The 18,435-nt window shown below is 39.4% G+C and overlaps 1 protein-coding gene across 5 annotated transcripts in view; it reads right to left on the bottom strand.

Annotated features, from left to right (window-relative positions):
• Window positions 1–18,435, bottom strand: part of LOC106871852 (TNF receptor-associated factor 4) — a 60,509-nt gene that overhangs the window by 28,275 nt on the left and 13,799 nt on the right. For 2 of the 5 annotated variants that reach the window (XM_014918576.3, XM_014918575.3), the window contains exon 2: window positions 12,353–12,400. The exons of 2 other annotated variants lie outside the window; for them this stretch is intronic. In XM_014918576.3, the coding sequence (XP_014774062.2) occupies window positions 12,353–12,400 (48 nt within the window). Of the gene's footprint in view, window positions 1–12,352; window positions 12,401–13,256; window positions 13,882–18,435 lie in introns of those variants that run through there. One more of the 5 variants, XM_089342660.1, reaches the window with a different exon arrangement.

The raw sequence follows: 18,435 nt of genomic DNA, 5'->3' as shown, positions 1-18,435 counted from the left end.
CAGGTAGTAAAACCGCCAACACATGCAAAACTAGAAGCTCCATTAAAAAAAAAAAAATTAAAATAATAATCCTTTCCACTGGAAGCACAAGGCCTGAAATTTTGTGTGGAAGAGGCTAATCGATTTATATCGACCCCACTGCTCAACTGGTACTCATTTTATCGACTTCGGCGGAATTTGAACTCGGAATATAAAGACGAATATAATGTCACTATGGCCTTTTGTGCGCCGTATTTTTCACTTCCTCTAAGTTTTTTTTCTCCACTTCCCCTGCATAGCTGATACACTCCGGGGAAAGGCATGGACATCACGGCCTCCTATTTTACTCTTCCTATACACACACACACTTCATATGCTGCTAACGATTGTGCCAGCTCGCTGCCTTCAAGACAACAAGCGTTTTCCATTAAAAAGAGCAATTACATTAAAACCGATGAGAGAGAAGAGAAAATCTCTTGGTCATTCAGTGAAGAAACGTCTGAGGGAGATAACTCTAACTTCACTGTTGCATATATTTCGAAATTTGATTCAAATCATTAACGACGAAGTTTATTTTGTGGTCTAACTGTTTTATTGAATCATGACGCTAACAGCAATGATAATAAAGTTGTTTAAGACGAATGGTAGGAGTGGTATGACGAGTGGTTGACTGGTATAGGGCAACGTTCGCAGAGAATTGCTCAAATTTATGGTGCGACCTCTTGACAACAGCTGACGAACGAAATTGTGTCGGGGTTGGATCGATTGGTAATTATTGTTGTATTATTGTTAGAAAGTAGAGTCTTTTACTCCGAGTGTGAGTGTGTGTATGAGAGAGAGAGAGAGAGAGAGATAGAGTGTGGGGTGAGAGAGAAAGGAAGATTTGTGTGAGAGAAAGAGAAACGTGTACTGTGTGTGCGTTAGAGGGAGACAAGATTGTGTGTATGATGGAGTGAGAGAGAGAGGGGGGAGAGAGAGAGGGGAGAGAGAGAGAGAAAGAGAGAGAGAGAAAGATGTGCGTTCGTTAACGTGCTTAATCGATAAGTTAAGAAGCACAATTTGAATAACTCTTCGTTAGATGGTTACACCGAGTCTATACACTTTGAGGTGTGCGTGTGTGTAACAGTTTGTGTCGTGGTTGCCGGGTGAGGCCCACAATTCGAGTGAACCATCGCCAGACGAAATTTAGTCTTTATTTCTCTCCTTACATTCTAAGTTCAAAATGTTAGCTCTTCTTCGTTTCCAGAATTCCATCGAAGTAAAAGTATTTACCTGGAAAGCTAAAAATAGTGAATGTGTTTTTCCCTCACGAAATGAAAGTATTTTAAAACGGAACTCAAACAGTAAACAGAAGAGCAACAACCAGCAAGATAATGTTGTTTTTAAATGTGACATTATTAGTGTTGAAGTTGGATTCATTAAAATATATCGCTTATATTTCTAAAACTAGCAGCCATGCTTTGCTGCTCTCGTTAACATGAATAGCAAAGCATGGCTGCTATTTCTAGCAAATCGAGCGAGTACGTAGTAACTTCCTCGTTATTTAGTCCCATGTTATTACCAATCAAGCAGAACTAAGAAAGAAGGAAAGAAAGAAACAAACAAAAACAAAGCTAGAAAGAAAAACAAATAAAGACAGAAAGAAAGAAAGAAAAAGAAAGAGAGCTTGTTTCTTCACACGTTTAGCCATTGAAAGTATAGGAAGAGGAAGTGGCGGTCATACATCACCGGTTCTGGTTTTAAGTTTCCAAATAATATCTTGCTTACTTCCATTGTTTCCTGAAACTGTAGGTGTATCCACCAATTACAGAACCGATTAGTACCAAATTGTAATTAATGCTTACCTGAAATAAATAAAAAGAAAAACATTAATGGGATGATATTCAGGTGTAGGAGTGGGAGGGTGAGAGGGGTATTGATAAGAAATGGAAAACAGATCTGGGAATTGATATTGATTTCAAAAGGAAATGAAAGGTAAAATTTATCTGGATGAGAAAAGAAGTTGGAACTGAGAGGGACGAAACTAAATACCAAAATGCACTTGGCTCAGCACTGAAGTTGGTGCCATGCAAAGACTGTCAGTGCCACATAAAGCGCACTGGTGATGGTGCGATGTAAAGGGCACTGGCATGGAACACAAGATATACACACGCATACTGCTATTTTCAATTTTTGCTTTAGTTATGAGCGATAGTGGTGTCCATGAGACCCAGAGGTTTCAGGTAATGCTGAGTAAGTGCTGTGGATAGAGCATAGTTAAGCTCCAGGTTCGGTGATTATGTGAATAAGGGGTCCAACGTAGGTCATGTATCAGTGTGTGAATATAAGGATTTCGTAATGAAATAAAAAACCAAGGCTGTGTATAATATAGAACATTTATAAATAGAAGGTCTTACAGTTGTTTCCAGGATACCTCTCATACCGTCTCTTCATCGGAGACGGTATGAGAGGATGGTTAACCATTCTCTCACACATAAAAATCACATCCAGTACACCCTAAAGCAGTTGGCATTAGGGATGGCATCCAGCTGCAGAAACCAAACCAAAACAGACAACGAAACCTGGTATGGCTCTGGTCAAGCCATCCAACTCATGCCAGCATAAAAAACAGATGATGATGATGATGATGTCTACCATTTTCACCATTTCTGACTCTTCGACCACAAAAATAACGGAGAACCTACTTTCAAGAATGTAACACCTTTTGATTTACAATGTGTGGGTGTAATAACCGTTCTTAGTATTGTTGGCAGCAGCTAATAACCAATTATAGCTTAGTTTGATGGAATAAATCTTTGGTGAAACTGGATTCTTGAGAGGAGAGTGGAAGTTTATTTCAGTTGCACACACACACACACACACACACACACATACACACACACACACACACACACACATTCAGAAACATTTTAAAATACAGATATTCACACACACATACACACACATGAAAGCACAAACACACATGCAAGCACATGCACACATGCACAAGCAGACACATGCAAGCACACACACACAAGCACACATGCAAGTACACATATACACACACATGCACAAGCATACACACACACACACACACACACACACACACGTGTTCATACTAAATTAATACACATCCATCTTTGTGTACTTAAGTAATACAGCACAAAAAGGAGATTATTTTGACAGGAGAGAGAGAAAAAGAGAGAGAATGAAAGTAGGAGAAACAGAGAGAGAGAGAGAGAGAGAGAGAGAGATGGAAAGGGAAAAGAAAGGAGAGAAGGGATGTAAAAGTGAACATTTACAATTGATTACATTTCCTAATTAGCCTTAATTGGAATGGGGAGAATAGATAATTAGCCCTGTTGGGGTGGGGGAAATAATTAGTCCTAAATAGGGATAAAGAGACTACTTAGGTGAGAACAGAAAGGAAACGGGGGTTTTTTAGATTTTATTTTTTAAAGTTAATAACAAAGGAAGAAAGAATATTAGATGTATCTCTCTCTCTCTCTCTCTCTCTCTCTCTCTCTCTCTCTCTCTCTCTCTCATACATATATGTGTGTGTATGCACACTCACACATCAACATTTCACATTCATGTTGGCATTGAACATAAGATGTATATACACACACTGCTATTTTCAATTTTTCTTTATAATGTGTGTGTGTGTGTGTATATATATATATATATATATATATATACAATGTCTGTGTGTATATAGAAATATATATATATATATACACAACATATTACCCGGACATACACACACATATATATACGCACAACATATTACCCGTACATACATACATGTATACACACACACACACACATATATATACACACACACACTGCTTTTTTCAATCTCATCAATCTTATTTTACAGTAAAATCATATATGTGTGTGTATGTGTATAAAATAAACGTATGTGTGTATATACTGTGTGTGTGAGAGAGCATGGATTTCTTTGGGGTTTTTCTATAGTATATATATATATATATATATATATATATATATATATATATATATATATATATATATATACACACTGCTATTTTTCAATCTTATCAATATTCCTCTTACTTTTACTCTTATATATGAAAGATAACAAAAATGCAAGTTCTTCCCCCCTCCACTCCACGTCCCCCTCCACCCACTGACCCTATTTAAAGAGATAAGTGGCTCAAATGTGTGTGTGTGAGGGGTGGGGTGGGGGAGAGATGCAGGGAAGCTTTCAGGAGAAAGTCTCACTCATGAAAAGGCATTGAAAGGTATAAGTGTGTGCATGTGTGTGTAAGTGTATGTGTGTGTGTGTGTGTAAGTGCGTGTGTGCATGTGTAAGTGTGTGTGTGCATGAGTGTGTACAGTAGTTTATGCATGTGTGTATGCATGAGTGTGTGCATGCGTGTGCATAGCTACAAAAGAGTGTGTATGCACAAAAGAATACGTGTGTGCATAAGAGTGCATGCGTATGTGTACTTGTATGTGTGCATGCGTGTATTCGTGAGTGTGTATGTGTGCATGTGTATATATGCATGTGGATAAGAGTGTGTATGTGAGATTGGGTTCCTTTAAGATCTTTCTAGAAGCCAAACGGTCTTTTTCCATTATTTCTCCAGATAAAACACTTTAAATTCACTTTTCACTGTGGAGAAGGAGGAGGGGGAGGGGGAGATATTGGTCCTGATGCTAGTGATGGTGGTGGTGGTGGTGGTGGTGGTGGTGTTGCGGTGGTGATAGTTAAATTTTGTAATTTATGGCTGTGCAAATGACAGGGTTATGGCTGTGGAAGTTAAACCAGTTCACTTGGCAACCTTGGGTTAAGTTCAGTCCCGGTGCAAAACACCTGGGGCAACTGTCTTCTAGCTCCAGGTCAAGGATTGAAGGCCTTGTGAATAAAATTTGGTAGAGCGGAAACTCAAAGAAGCCTGTCGCACGCCACGCATGTGTATGTGTATGCGTGCGTCTGTGCATCCGCTCGTGTATGCGTGCATGTGGGTGTCTGTTGGTTTATAGGAATAGAATATGAAATTGGGTTTGGATTATGTATGACAGGAGGGAAGCGATAACTGGATATCATCATCATTTAATAGCTTGATATATGGATATCATCATCATTAGATATCTATGTTCCATGTTGGCATACGTAGGATATCATAGAATGGTAAGGGAATTTTTTAGTGTAAAAAGATACAAGACCTCACTGCATGTGTGTACTTATGGTACACACACACACACACACACACACACACACACACACAGGCACCCCATCAATTATGAGTGTTCCAGTTGATCTGATTAGTGGTGGAGGGACCTCATTTTTCTTTTGTTTGGGTGTTTTTGAAAGTGGAAGTAGGGAAATAGGGCGTGGGACAAATATGTTTGAGAAGCACTGGTTTAATGTGATCGGAGCAGCAAAACCCTTCGTCTAAACAACAACAACCCTTTAGCTCGAGATAATCACTAACCTTTAACCTGGCCCCTCACCCTAGGGGGAACTTATGTGTTTATAGAAAGAGAAAAGATCAGTTGATATCGGGAGATATGAAGATGTATCGTGGATGTGTATCAAATGAGAAATGAGAGAAAGACTCGGGGGTTTCTTAAATACCAAACACCAGCCTTAAGGACACCAAAGTTCAGAAATAGAGGGAGTAACTGGTGAGGGCGGTGGTAGTGATGGCAGTGGTGTTGGTGGTGGTGATAGTGGTGATGGTAGTGGTGGTGATAGTAATGGTGATGCTAGTGGTGGTGATAGTAATGGTGATGCTAGTGGTGGTGGTGGTGGTGGTGGTGGTAGTGGTGATGATAATGATGGGGGGAGTAGTAGTGGAGATTGAGATGGTGGTGATGGTGGTGGTAATGGTTTTTAGCAACAGTGATAGCTGTGGTGGTACTCAATGTGGTGGTCGTGGTAAAATTGCCGACAGTGATGGCTTTTATTTAACCCCAGGCCAAGCTGATCCAGCAAACCTACGATCAAAGTGCATTTCAGTCCTGGCCACTCCAGTCCCAATTTCTGTTTCTTTCTTTTCTTTTTCAGGCATGGTGTATCTTGGACTATTTTATCCAATGTATCCATATTTCTTTATGACAATAAGGTGTGATTTGAGAGAAATTTGGCTGACATTTCTGACAGGTCAGACAGGTTAAGGGTTCCTGTTATAAGAGTGGCCCCTTATACAGAAGAAGCCTGTGTAAATAAATGGATAGGTAAAAGTACGGTAGACATACTGGTTTGATGTTACTAATGGGGGAACACGGGAGGGGGCACTGAGACAGGGAGCCGAGACAGGGGTGGTGGAGAAGAGACAGGGAGCCGAGACAAGCGAGAAAGATGACTGGAGACAGATTTCCAAAAGACAAACACAGTCAGAGACTTTTACAAGTAGATGTTAGTTATCTACTTGTGGTACCTCCCATCCTTGTACTGGTACCTTGTGTAAATACAATGTATATAGGTGTAAATATATACACACATACAAACGTGTGTGTGTTTTCCACTTTATACATACACAGCAGATATACACTACACACACACACACACACACACACACACACATATATTACAACATGCATTTCTCATATACAAATCTATAAATATATTGTTGCACACACACACACACACACAAAGGCATGGCTGTGTGGTAAGAAACTTGCTTCCCAACCACATGGTTCCGGGTTCAGTCCCACTGCGTGGAACAGTGCAATAGCCTTATAGTAGAAGACACTTGCCCAAGGTTCCACGCAGTGGGACTGAACCCGGAACCATGAGGTTGGGAAGCAAGTTTCTTACCATACAACCATGCCTGCCTATTTTAAGAAAAAATATATGTATATGCATACATACACACAAAAGACAAAGAGAAAGAATTGGGAGAGAAAGAGCGGTGGCGGGGGTCCTGACACACACACACACATTCTTGTATGTATAAATATGCCTAAATAACCAGTAGGCAAGAGATAACTCGAAAGAAATATAATGTTTCTTTTTTTCTCTTTCTTAAAATAACAATAAGGATTCCATTGATAACCCTTTACTTATTGACCTAAGGCCCCTACCCCTAACTGCAACTTCCTCAACTCCACTCACCTTTGTACCCTAACCCACTCCGCTCTCTACATTTGACTGTCTCTGACCCCGTTCCCTTAAATGTAACAACCTTTTATACGGAGAGAGACAACAGTCTTCCCCTCTACCCAGGTACTGGAGACATCTTCTATTGACAGATCAATGCCATCCTGGCAGCTACACCATACTCTCCCGTCCCCCGCCACCCGTTCTATACCTTGCTACAGGAAGAGAAGACTCGAGAAGCTACTTACAAAGAAACCAAGGACAACACACCCTATATTAACATCAAACTATACATGAGTGTTTATATATATATATATATATATATATATATATATATATATATATATATACGCGTATATATATATATATATATATATATATATATATATATATATATATATATATATACGTGTATATATATACATATATATATATATATATACATACACACACGTGTGTATAAATAACTTTCCTGTTTTGGGTCCTTTTTAAAAGTGGGTGTGTCTCTTTCGAGACAGAACTTACAAGAAAAACACCTCACGCATCTATGTGTGGATGTGTGCATATACATATATACACATGTATGTGTGTATGAATACACACACACACACACACACACGAACAACAACAACACCAAACAAACATGAAGAAATACATAACATAGATGTGAAACTTGACTCAAGAGAAAGTGATATGATTAGGTAAATACCAGGAGGTCAAAGTTGACGATTAGTGACAAAGGAAAGTGTACTGAGAGAAGGACTGGATTAAGAAGATCAGAAAGAGAGAGAGAGAGAGAGAGAGGGGGGGAGGGAGAAGGAATATAAGGTGAATGTTTAGAGAGAGAAGGTTAAATAACAGACATTGTTTATGTTATGTAGTTCAGTGTTGTTAATATAGGAGTTTTATTAATTTGTGTAATTGTAGAATGATTCCGGAATGTTACCCTGCGACAACTAACACCAGTGGCAGATATGTAGATTTTTTTTTTTTTTTTTTTTTTTTTTTTGGTTCACTGGAGCACCAACATCCTCTCAATGATCGACCAGAGATGATCTTTAAAATGAGAAAATCTGAAATAAAGTCGATTGCTCTCACAAACGAGAATACTAAAAATGAACCCGACCACTCTCAAAAATTGAGTAAAAAAAAAACAGGAAAAATAATCCAGAATCCTTGTCTGGTATGGGATTGTAGTAGTGGTAGTGGTAGTAGTAGTAGTAGTAGTAGTAGTAGTAGCAGCAGCAGCAGCGGTGGTGGAGGCGACAGTAGTAGTAGTAGTAGTAGTAGTAGTAATGGTGGTGGTGGTGGCGGCGGCCACAGTAGTAGTAGTAGGAGGAGGAGGAGCGATGGTGGTAGCAGCAGTAGTAGTGGTTGTGACGGCAGTAGTAGTAGTGGTGGCGGCAGCAGTAGTGGTAGTAGTAGAAGTAGTTCTGATGGTGGTGATGGTAGCTATGCTTGTGTTTGTGTATTTTAGTAAAGTGATGACGAAGATGACTGAAATGGTGGTGATGATGATGATGATGATGATGATGATACTGGCTCAGTTGCAAGCAGTGGTTGTGATGATTTGATGGTGTGTTAGGTTTGGGGGGTGAGGTGGGTGGGGTGGGGGTATCTGCCACACTCAAAAGAATCTTTCTTTTATGTGTAACAACCAAGAAAAAGCTAGAAAAAGAAAGAAAGAAAGAAAGAACCAGTGGGTAGGAAATGGATGAGAAAGAAGTGGAAGAAAGAGGAGGAGGAAGAGGAGGAGGAGAAGCAAAGTGGCAGTGGCACTTATGGGGAAGAAGGAGGAAGTAGGGGTAGAAGGGATAGTGGTGTTGGTGGTGATAACCCTGAAACAAAAGAGGAACTTTCCTCCAGGAATCGTACCAAGAGGTTAGCAGGGAACTTAAAACACAGCGGCTCATGTTTATTTTGGTGTAGAGCTGGTATAAACACGTGTGTGTGTGTGTGTGTGTGTGTGTGTGTGTGTGTGGTGAGGAAACTGTGGTGGTGGTGGTGGTGGGGTGCCAGTTTTTGATGAGAAGAACCTCTGTCCTCAATCATTGAATTGCAGTAGATTATGTTAGTGTTGCCACTGTTAGCGTTTAGGGAAGAAGAAAAGAGAAGAGACAGATAGGTAGAAAGACATGCATCCAAGCAGTTGGATATAGGTCTATCTATCTGTGTGTGTAGAGAGAGAGAGAGAGAGATGTAGGTAGATATGTAGAGACATGGATAAACAGATGGATATGTGGGTAGATAGACGGATACATGGATATGGAGATAGTTAGATAGGTAGGTAGTTAGAGGCAGACAGACAGATAGATAGATAGATAGATAGATAGATAGAAAGGTAAGTACATGAGAAGTGATGTAAGGTTTGTAGGTACACAAAAATTGAGGCAAGGAAGAAATGTGGGTAGTGAGAGCAGAATGCGGTGGGTGGGGGTTAGGGGAGAAAAAGTCTATATTTCTGTTTTGTTCTTTATTTTGAAAAAGATCCATTTTGATTTGATTTTTTTGTTGTTGTTGTTTCTGCTAAATTTTGTTGTTTTTTTTTTTTTTGCTTTTTTTGTTTAATTTATTTTCCACCCCACAGACTAAACACAACACTTGAGTATCTTTCCATCTGATCTCCTTTGCCCCCTCCCCTCCCCACCCCAACCCCCACCAAATTTGTCCTTGACAAGTGACAGGGTAGGGTCAACCCCTCTGGGGATTTATTGTTTACACTTGAGATTGGGGGTGGATGGGTGGGGGCACGTTTTTTATCAAGAGAAGAAGGATAACGAAGAACTGGCAGCACCCCCACCCCCTGGTTTTCCCCTCTCCCCCCTCTGCTACCACCACCAGCATCATCATCATCATCTTTTTCTTCAACTGCTACAACCACTATCACCACAACCATTAATAACCCCCCCCCCCATTAACACCACAACCGTGTCATCAGGAGCCAATGAGACAGCTTCTATGTGATCCTACATTCTGTTAGAAATAGCAGCCAAATTTCACTTAAAGTAAAACTAATAGGCACAGCAATTGGGGGGGGGGGGAAGGGGAGGAGTCAATTACTGGTACTTAATTTATTGAACCTGAAAAGATGAAAGACAAAGTCAACCTCAGCAGAATTTGAACTCAGAACATAAAGACAAATGAAATGCCGTCAAGTGTTTTGCCCAAAGTGCTAATGATTCTGCCAGTTCGCTGCAACAACCCTTTCCTACCGGAGGCACAAGGCCTCAAATTTGGGGGGAGGGGGACTAGTCGATTACATCGACCCCCACTGTTTCACTGGTGCTTAATTCATTGAGACCCTGAAAGTGTGAAAGGCAAAGACAGCCTCAGTGGAATTTGAACTCAGAACGTAGTGGCAGACGAAACGCCGCTAAGCATTTTGCTCGGCATGCTAATGATTCTGCCAGCTCGCCACCTAATAATAATAATAATGATAATGATAATAATAATAATAATAAAATATCTGCAAGTATATGCCAGTCTTGAAATATGAAGAATTGTTACAAGACAAGGAAACTGGAACTAAAATATCAAATGTCCTCAAAGATAGCGAAGCAGACTTATAAATAGTGCCAAGGTGAAATCTGTGTCAAAAAACTGAAGCTGGAAGGATATTGGAGAAGAGGAACACAATTTCAATGTATCTCACTATTTACACAGTCACAGACACACCAACACATACACGCTCCAAAATTACACACACATATATATTTATATATTAAAATAGGAATATACCTCACCATTTACATATACAGCTACAAACAAATCCAGTCACACACACATTAGAGTAAGAATAGAAGTTAAATATACATTGTTATTTACATACCCAAGAATACACATATTCACAGGATTGCTTGCTTGCATGCACACACACACACACACACACACACACACACACACACACACACACACACACACAGTCATAAATATGCACACACACACAGTCATAAATACGTACACACAGTCAAATACATACACACACACATATAGTCAAATACATAATCACAGTCATAAAGGCATACACACCCACATATAGTCATAAATACACACACACACAGGGAAATACATACACACACATACACTTACGTAATATATAAACATGCATAGTCAGGAGACATGATAAATATATCCGATATGGTGGCAGCGACGGTGGGGGAGTGCATGGGTGTGGAGGAGGAGGGGGGACTGCGGGTGGAAGCGATGGTGAAGAGGAGGCGGAAGAGGAAGAGCTACAGGGATCTTACAAACCAAGCTCGCTCCCACAGTTGCTGATTCAGTAGCAGCACTGAACGGCAGGGATCAGAGATAACAGTCCCAGGAGGGGCAGTGTGCCGTGCGTAATATCTCCCTTACCTTTATCACTTACTACAGCCCACCCGCCCCCACAATCACCTGGCTAAACGAATTGAAACACACACACGCGCGCGCACACACACACACACACACACACACACACACACACACACACACACACACACACACACACACACACACACTAGTGTCTTACCTAGAGCGCATATTACTTAACAACCTATAAAAGCTGATCACGGACTACTTATTCACTTCCTCCTCCTCCTCCTACCTCTCTCTCTACACATGAAAAAAAAAAAATCAGACGTAGTATTATGCACGAGGAAAAAGAAGAAAACAAGGAGTTGTGATGCAAACGGACGAAGAGAAGTAGAGAAATGCCAAGCCACCGGAAGAGGAAGGAACCGAAGGAAGAGAAAGACCAAGAAAGATAAGGGGCAGAAGTCTTGAAAGCTGACCCCAGGAGGGTGAACGTTGTAAAATAGATGACAGCCGGAGAAGGGCAATATACATACATATCTATACATACAGTTGAGGTGTGTTCTATTAAGAACATATATGAGTACAAATAGAGTTCGTTCAGCCTTAGAATTCCCAAATAGCTGGTAGTATTCTTATGGATCTTCTTATATAGGTAAATCGTTACATAATTTAATTTCAACTTAACTTTAAATCCTGTATATACGAGGATCTGTATATATCGAAACATTTGTAGTGATTAAAAAGCTGCCTAACCATATTTACTCTTCCTTTTGACTCTTTTTTTCCAAAATTTTGAGTTGGTGGGGATATATAATCCAAGCAGGTACCAATATGCACTTCTACCGATTATTAACCAGCTTTATCAATCAGAAGTGTGTGTGTATATATATATATATATGTATGCATGTAGGTGTATGAGGAAACGTTGGCAAGTGAGAGATACTGGTTGTGTAGGAAAGGAGATGAGGCGAGGAAAGCGTTAGGAAATATATAAAGAACAGGGTTTATTCAAAGTTTACGATGTACCTGTAATTATCTACGTCCGAGTGAGTAGATGCAGACATCGGCAAATACCTGTAAATGTAGAGCAGAAAATAGCGGAATCTGTTAATATACATTATATGACGACGTGTGCACTACACAGGAATGTGTGTGTGTGTGTGTGTGTGTGTGTGTGTGTGTGTGTATAAATGTATATGTGATATGTTGGACTAACGAGTATACCTCAATTAGTGTGCTGATGTGTTGAGTAAAGCACTTCCACAGTTTGGGCTACCTGGTGTCATCCACAGTCGGGGTGTGTTTCCTTTGGATTGACTTCAGGAATTCTGCACTGTTATCATCGTTAGTTGAGATGATAATTGATTAAGTAAACAGAAGAGTTATACCAATTCCATCTTCTGTTTACTTAATTGATTATTATAAATATATATAAATATATATATATATATATATATATATATATATATATATATATATATATATATATATATATGCGTGCGTGTGTGTATAATACGCACTTATATAGAAACACATATACATACATACATGTAGATATACACACTCACACATGTACATACAAGTACATACATATACACGTACATATAAGTACATACACACACACACACATATATATATATACATACAGACCAAGTTCATACATACATTCATATATATATATATATACATACAAATATGTACACACACACACATACAATTATACAGACACAGTATATATATATATATATATATATATATATATATATATATATATATATATATATATTATATAAACAGTGTGACCTTTGAAAAGACAGTGCGTACATCGTCGGTGCTTTCACTAAATGACATTAATCCAAGCGGAACAGGTGAACAAGTATTGTTGACAATGATGATGATGATGATGATGATGATACCAGTGACAACATACCACGTTGTTGTTGTTGCTATTGTTGTCAGCTTGCTTCATTTCAAGGTCATAAAATGCAGCTTGAGGGAAATGCACTGATATGAACCAAGAAAATATTTTACAGTTTTTTGTCATTGTGGAAAAAAAAAAAAAAAATCAGTGTTAGCATTATTTGTATATGGGATGGGTGGATGAGAGGACAGGTATGTAGGTCAAGAAGTCTACCAAATCTACTCCTAAGGCTTCGGTCGGCCCGTGGCTATAGCAGAAGACACTTGCCTAAGGTGCCATGCAGTGGGACTGAACCCGGAACCATGTAGTTGAGAAGGAAGCTTCTTACCACACAGCCACATCTGTGCCTATAAAAAATTTGTGTGTGTTTGTGTATGTGTGTGTGTGTGTGTGTGTGTGTGTGTGCGTGTGCGCGCGCGCATGAGTAAGACAGAAGAATGTACATACTCCCCCCACCGTCATACCCTCATTAAATTACTACCTGAATTTTGTATATGCGTGTGCGTGAATGTGTGCGTGTGTGCGTGTGTGTGTGTGTGTGTGTCCGCAACTAAATCACTATGTGAGAAAAATCAAGATTTTTCTTAAGGCATTTCACATTCCTTCTGAGCGTTGCTGTTGTTGCTGTTTGTGTGGAGTCATATGGAAAAAAGAATTAGAATAGAAAAATTGGAATATAAGTAGCCATGACAACAGTCTATAATCGCAATAATCCACAACTAACTGAGCCTACTTATCTGTCTGTCTGTCTGTCTCTCAGTCAACCAGTCTGTCTGTGTCTTTCAGCCCGGCTGTCTGTCTGTGTGCCTATCTGTCTATCTATCTGTATGTGTGTGTGTTTTTCTGTATGTATGTCAATCTCTGTGTGTGTGTGTGTTTATGTGTGTCTGTCTGTGTCTATGTGTGTGTATGTGTACATGTCTGTCTGTCTATGTGTGCATGTCTGTGTGTGTGTACGTGTGTGACCGTGCATGTGTGTGTGTGTTTGTCTTTCCTTGTCTGTCTCACATGCACACAGACAAATATGCATACACACACACATACACACACATTACACACAATGTTACACCACCTCTACCCCCTCCCACCAGTCCAGTAAGGTATTTTGACAGCTGTCACAGTATTAAAACATCAAAAAGGGGCCAAGACAAGGCCCCAGTAATGGTTCTGTAAGTAGGACACAATCGGAGGAAATTAACATTCTCTACCCCACACCCACAGCTGCCGCCCCCCTCACCTTTACATACACACCATAGAACCATAACAGAACAGGGAACACCAAAGTAACATGTCCAGTTGGATGGGGGGGGGGGGAAGAGAGAGAGAGAGAGAGAGAGAGAGAGAGAGAGGGTGAGATGGAAACCAAGAGAAAGGGAGAGAGGCAGGAGTGGTGGAGGAGAGTAAAGAGAGAGGTGAGTGAGAGGAGAGAGAGAGAGAACAGATCTATCACCTTTGGTCTAATTCAGGAAAAAAAATGTAACATCACACACACACACAGTCTATCATAGAACCATAATAGACCAGTGAACACCTAGAGAGAGAGAGAGAGAGAGAGGTGATATACCTATCACCTTTGATTTAAATCAGGAAGGAATGTTTGATTAAATTTCTTCAGCCCCACCCCTCCACATCACTGTCTATTACTCTGAAGAAGGCAGAGGAAGGAGGAGGAGAAGGTGATTGTGACTTTATATCAGTTGAGCTCACAAACCAACAACGTAGATTCCATATGGTCATAAAGTAATATGAACACACACACACACACACACATACACATACACACACATCGATTTTCTGGAAGATTTAGATCCAAAGTCTTTGCAGATTAGTGATTTTATCCAATACAAGTGCGGTGGTCACTTTGACCAACACATTCTAAATGAAAAAAAATTAAATTCACTTAATTAAATAGTGGCTGACATTAGGAAGGGCATCCAGCTGTAAAAACCATGCCAAAGCAGACAGTGGAGCTTGGCACGGTTCCCCCAGGCTTACCATCTCCTGTCAATCCTTCCAACCCATGCCAGCATGGAAAGCAGATGTTAAATGGTGATGGGTATCCCACCCCTGTACATCAGGGTAAATTAGTATGGATTATAAGATTGTCTGGAAAATCAGTGCTGCTGTACCTGTGTACATATAAGAGAATGTCAAAGGACCTATTATATTATGGTCCTTTAAGTAAACTTAGTGGCCAGACTCCGACATTACGGATCCATAGAAATAAGAGTTGGTTACAGGTAATGACTTGTGCCCTTGAGCAAGTCACTTTACTGCTCATTGCCCCAGTCCATCTAGCTGGCAAATATGAGTTGTACCTGTAATTCAAAGTGCCATCCTTGTCCCATTCTGTGTTAGAATCTCCCTGAGAACTATGTGAAGTGTCTGCATGTCTGTGGAATGTTCAGCCACTTGCACATTGATTTTACGAGCAGGCTGTTCCATTGATTGGATCAAATGGAACCCTCGTTATCATAACCGGTGGAGTGCCATAGTTACATACATTGTTTCAAATTTTGACATAAGGCTGGCAATTTTAGGGGAGTGGGGTTAGCCAATTACATCAGCCCCGGAACTTAACTGATACTTTATTTCATTAATCCAGGAAGGATGAAAATTTTCTTTAAATTTCAAGACATTATTTTAAATATTAAAACCTACCCCCTCTACTCAACATACACACATACAGAGACAGACCCACTTAAATATACATCACGCTCTAAGATAATGGGAGCCATCCTTCATGTGTGTGTGTGTGTGTGTGTGTGTGTGTGCGTGCGTGTGTGCTGATTATGATGAGGCAAACGATGACTGGAAGATAATATTTGTCATGAGTAAAAAAAAACAACAACAACAAGGAGATAATGTTTAGTCAGGTGGGCTAAAGAAGCCATTAACGAAGTTTTTAACTTCCTCACAAGATGGTCCGACCAGATAAGGAAGCATAAAAGCCCGAAGGGTTGTTAAGAGAAGATAAATCTCCAGAATATCGCAGATCTCAGAGCCAGGAACTATATTCCTGATATGTAAAATATAAAACAGCTGTGTTTTAAAACATTTATTAATTGAACAATTTTTTTCTTCTTTCTTTTTATTCTTTGTAGAAGAAAAGTTTTCCTAGACAGGTTTTTAATATCTGCTTAACTCTTTTGTTACCGTATTTCTGGTGAAATACACTGCCTCGAAAATAACGAAGAATTTAGTAAAATAACTGTCAATTATGAATTGGTGTCTGGAAATGTAAATCAGTGGGGCATCTAAAGATGGAATATTTTAATTTAGATAAAGGTGTGGCTGCGTGGTAAGAAGCTTGCTTCCAAGCCGCATGGTTCTTGGTTCAGTCCCACTGCATGGCACTTTGGGCAGGTCTCTTCTGCTATAACCTGGGGCCGACCAAAGCCTTGTGAGAGGAGTTGGTCGATGGAAATTGAAAGAAGCCCGTCGTGTGTCATTCCATTCATTTCATATATTGCATGGAATAAACGGAATGACAAGAGAACAGGAATGATGGAATTAAGGCTCCTTTGTCACTTATTTTATTTCATATTATGCTCCGGACTCAGCTAATGCTTTTCTCTGAAGCTTATGTATAGTGAGTTCTAAGACAGGGTTACTAGTATCACTAAGCAATGGATTAACTCGTTATAATCCAGATAATCGTTATCAAAATTAAATTAATGCCTATTTAGTGATGCAATTGACAATGATATTTATTAAAGGTGGTGCTCCAGCATGGCCCTCAGTACATACCAATATGTGCATCAGGCAAACTCTGATATTCACCTTCATATATCCTAGGTATTGCTGCACTAGACCTCCCCCCCTCCCCAAGACATACCAATCTGTGCATCAGACATACTGAAGTACCCACCCTCAGGTATTTCAGATATTTCCACTCTGGGGCCCCTAAAACATACCAACATGTGCAGCAGACAAGCTGAAATACCCAGCCTCAGGAATTCTGAATATTTCAGCTGCAGTCTTTTATGCCATACTAACCACATACACAGCCAAATAGAGGCAGAACAGCTATTCACCCTTATTGCTATTTACCCTTCAAGCCAGAAAAATTATGCATTAATTACTTTTGCAGTGAGAACAATATAAATATAAACAATAATAATAATAATAATAATAACAATAATAATGATAATAAATCTGACCCCTTGCAAATCCCCTTGTTTACCATTTAAGGTAAAGATTACCAAAAGAGATTGTTTGTAACTAAAACAGAAAGTAATATTTTTATGATTCTAGCCATAAAAGTTATCAGCTGACGACGTCATCGTCACCGTCGTCATCACCGCCGTCGTCGTCGGTGACTGTTAAAGCTGACTGTTCTGATATTTTCTATTTTGGTTTCACAGTCAGATGATATAATTAACGAAAACACATCGAGCAGCATTGATATGGTCAGGTTAACATATGGTACAGCACACAAACCACAGACACAGCTTTCTGTCTTCGCTGTCTGCCCTACCCGCACCCCTAACCCCACGTCCGCTTTTAGGGTTCCTTTTGGTAAGATTATACGCCAATATTATTTTACTGGTTTAGACTGTGACCATGTTGCAGCATTGCATTGCATTGAAGGGTTTTAAATCTACCCCCAATACATATTTTTCAATTTCTATGAAAATGTTAAATTGCTATTTTTTTTTTTTTTACATAAATAGCCACAACACACAGACAGACTGGGAAGTCGATTTATTCTTTTATTTGTTTCAGTCATTTGGCTGTGGCCATGCTGGAGCACTGCCTTTAGTCGAACAAATCAACTCCAGGACTTATTCTTTGTAAGCACAAGGCTTTCGCTGGCCTGAGGCTATAGTAGAAGAAACTTGCCCAAGGTGCCATGCAGTAGGACTGAACTTGGAACCATGTGGTTGGGAAGCAAGTTTTTTACCTCACAGTCACACTTGTGCGTGTGTGTGTGTGTGTGTGTGTGTGTGTGTGTGTACATATATATATATATATATATATATATATATATATATATATATATATATCATACATATATATATATATATATATATATATATATATATCATACATATATATATATATATATATATATATATATCATACATATATATATATATATATATATATATATATCATACATATATATATATATATCATACATATATATATATATATATATATATATATATATATATATATTCCC

Source organism: Octopus bimaculoides, chromosome 26 (assembly GCF_046866305.1).
Source record: "Octopus bimaculoides isolate indiv1 chromosome 26, ASM4686630v1, whole genome shotgun sequence".
NCBI lineage: Eukaryota > Metazoa > Mollusca > Cephalopoda > Octopoda > Octopodidae > Octopus > Octopus bimaculoides.
Note: the sequence above shows the minus strand (reverse complement) of the source record. Positions and strands in the feature narration are given on the sequence as shown.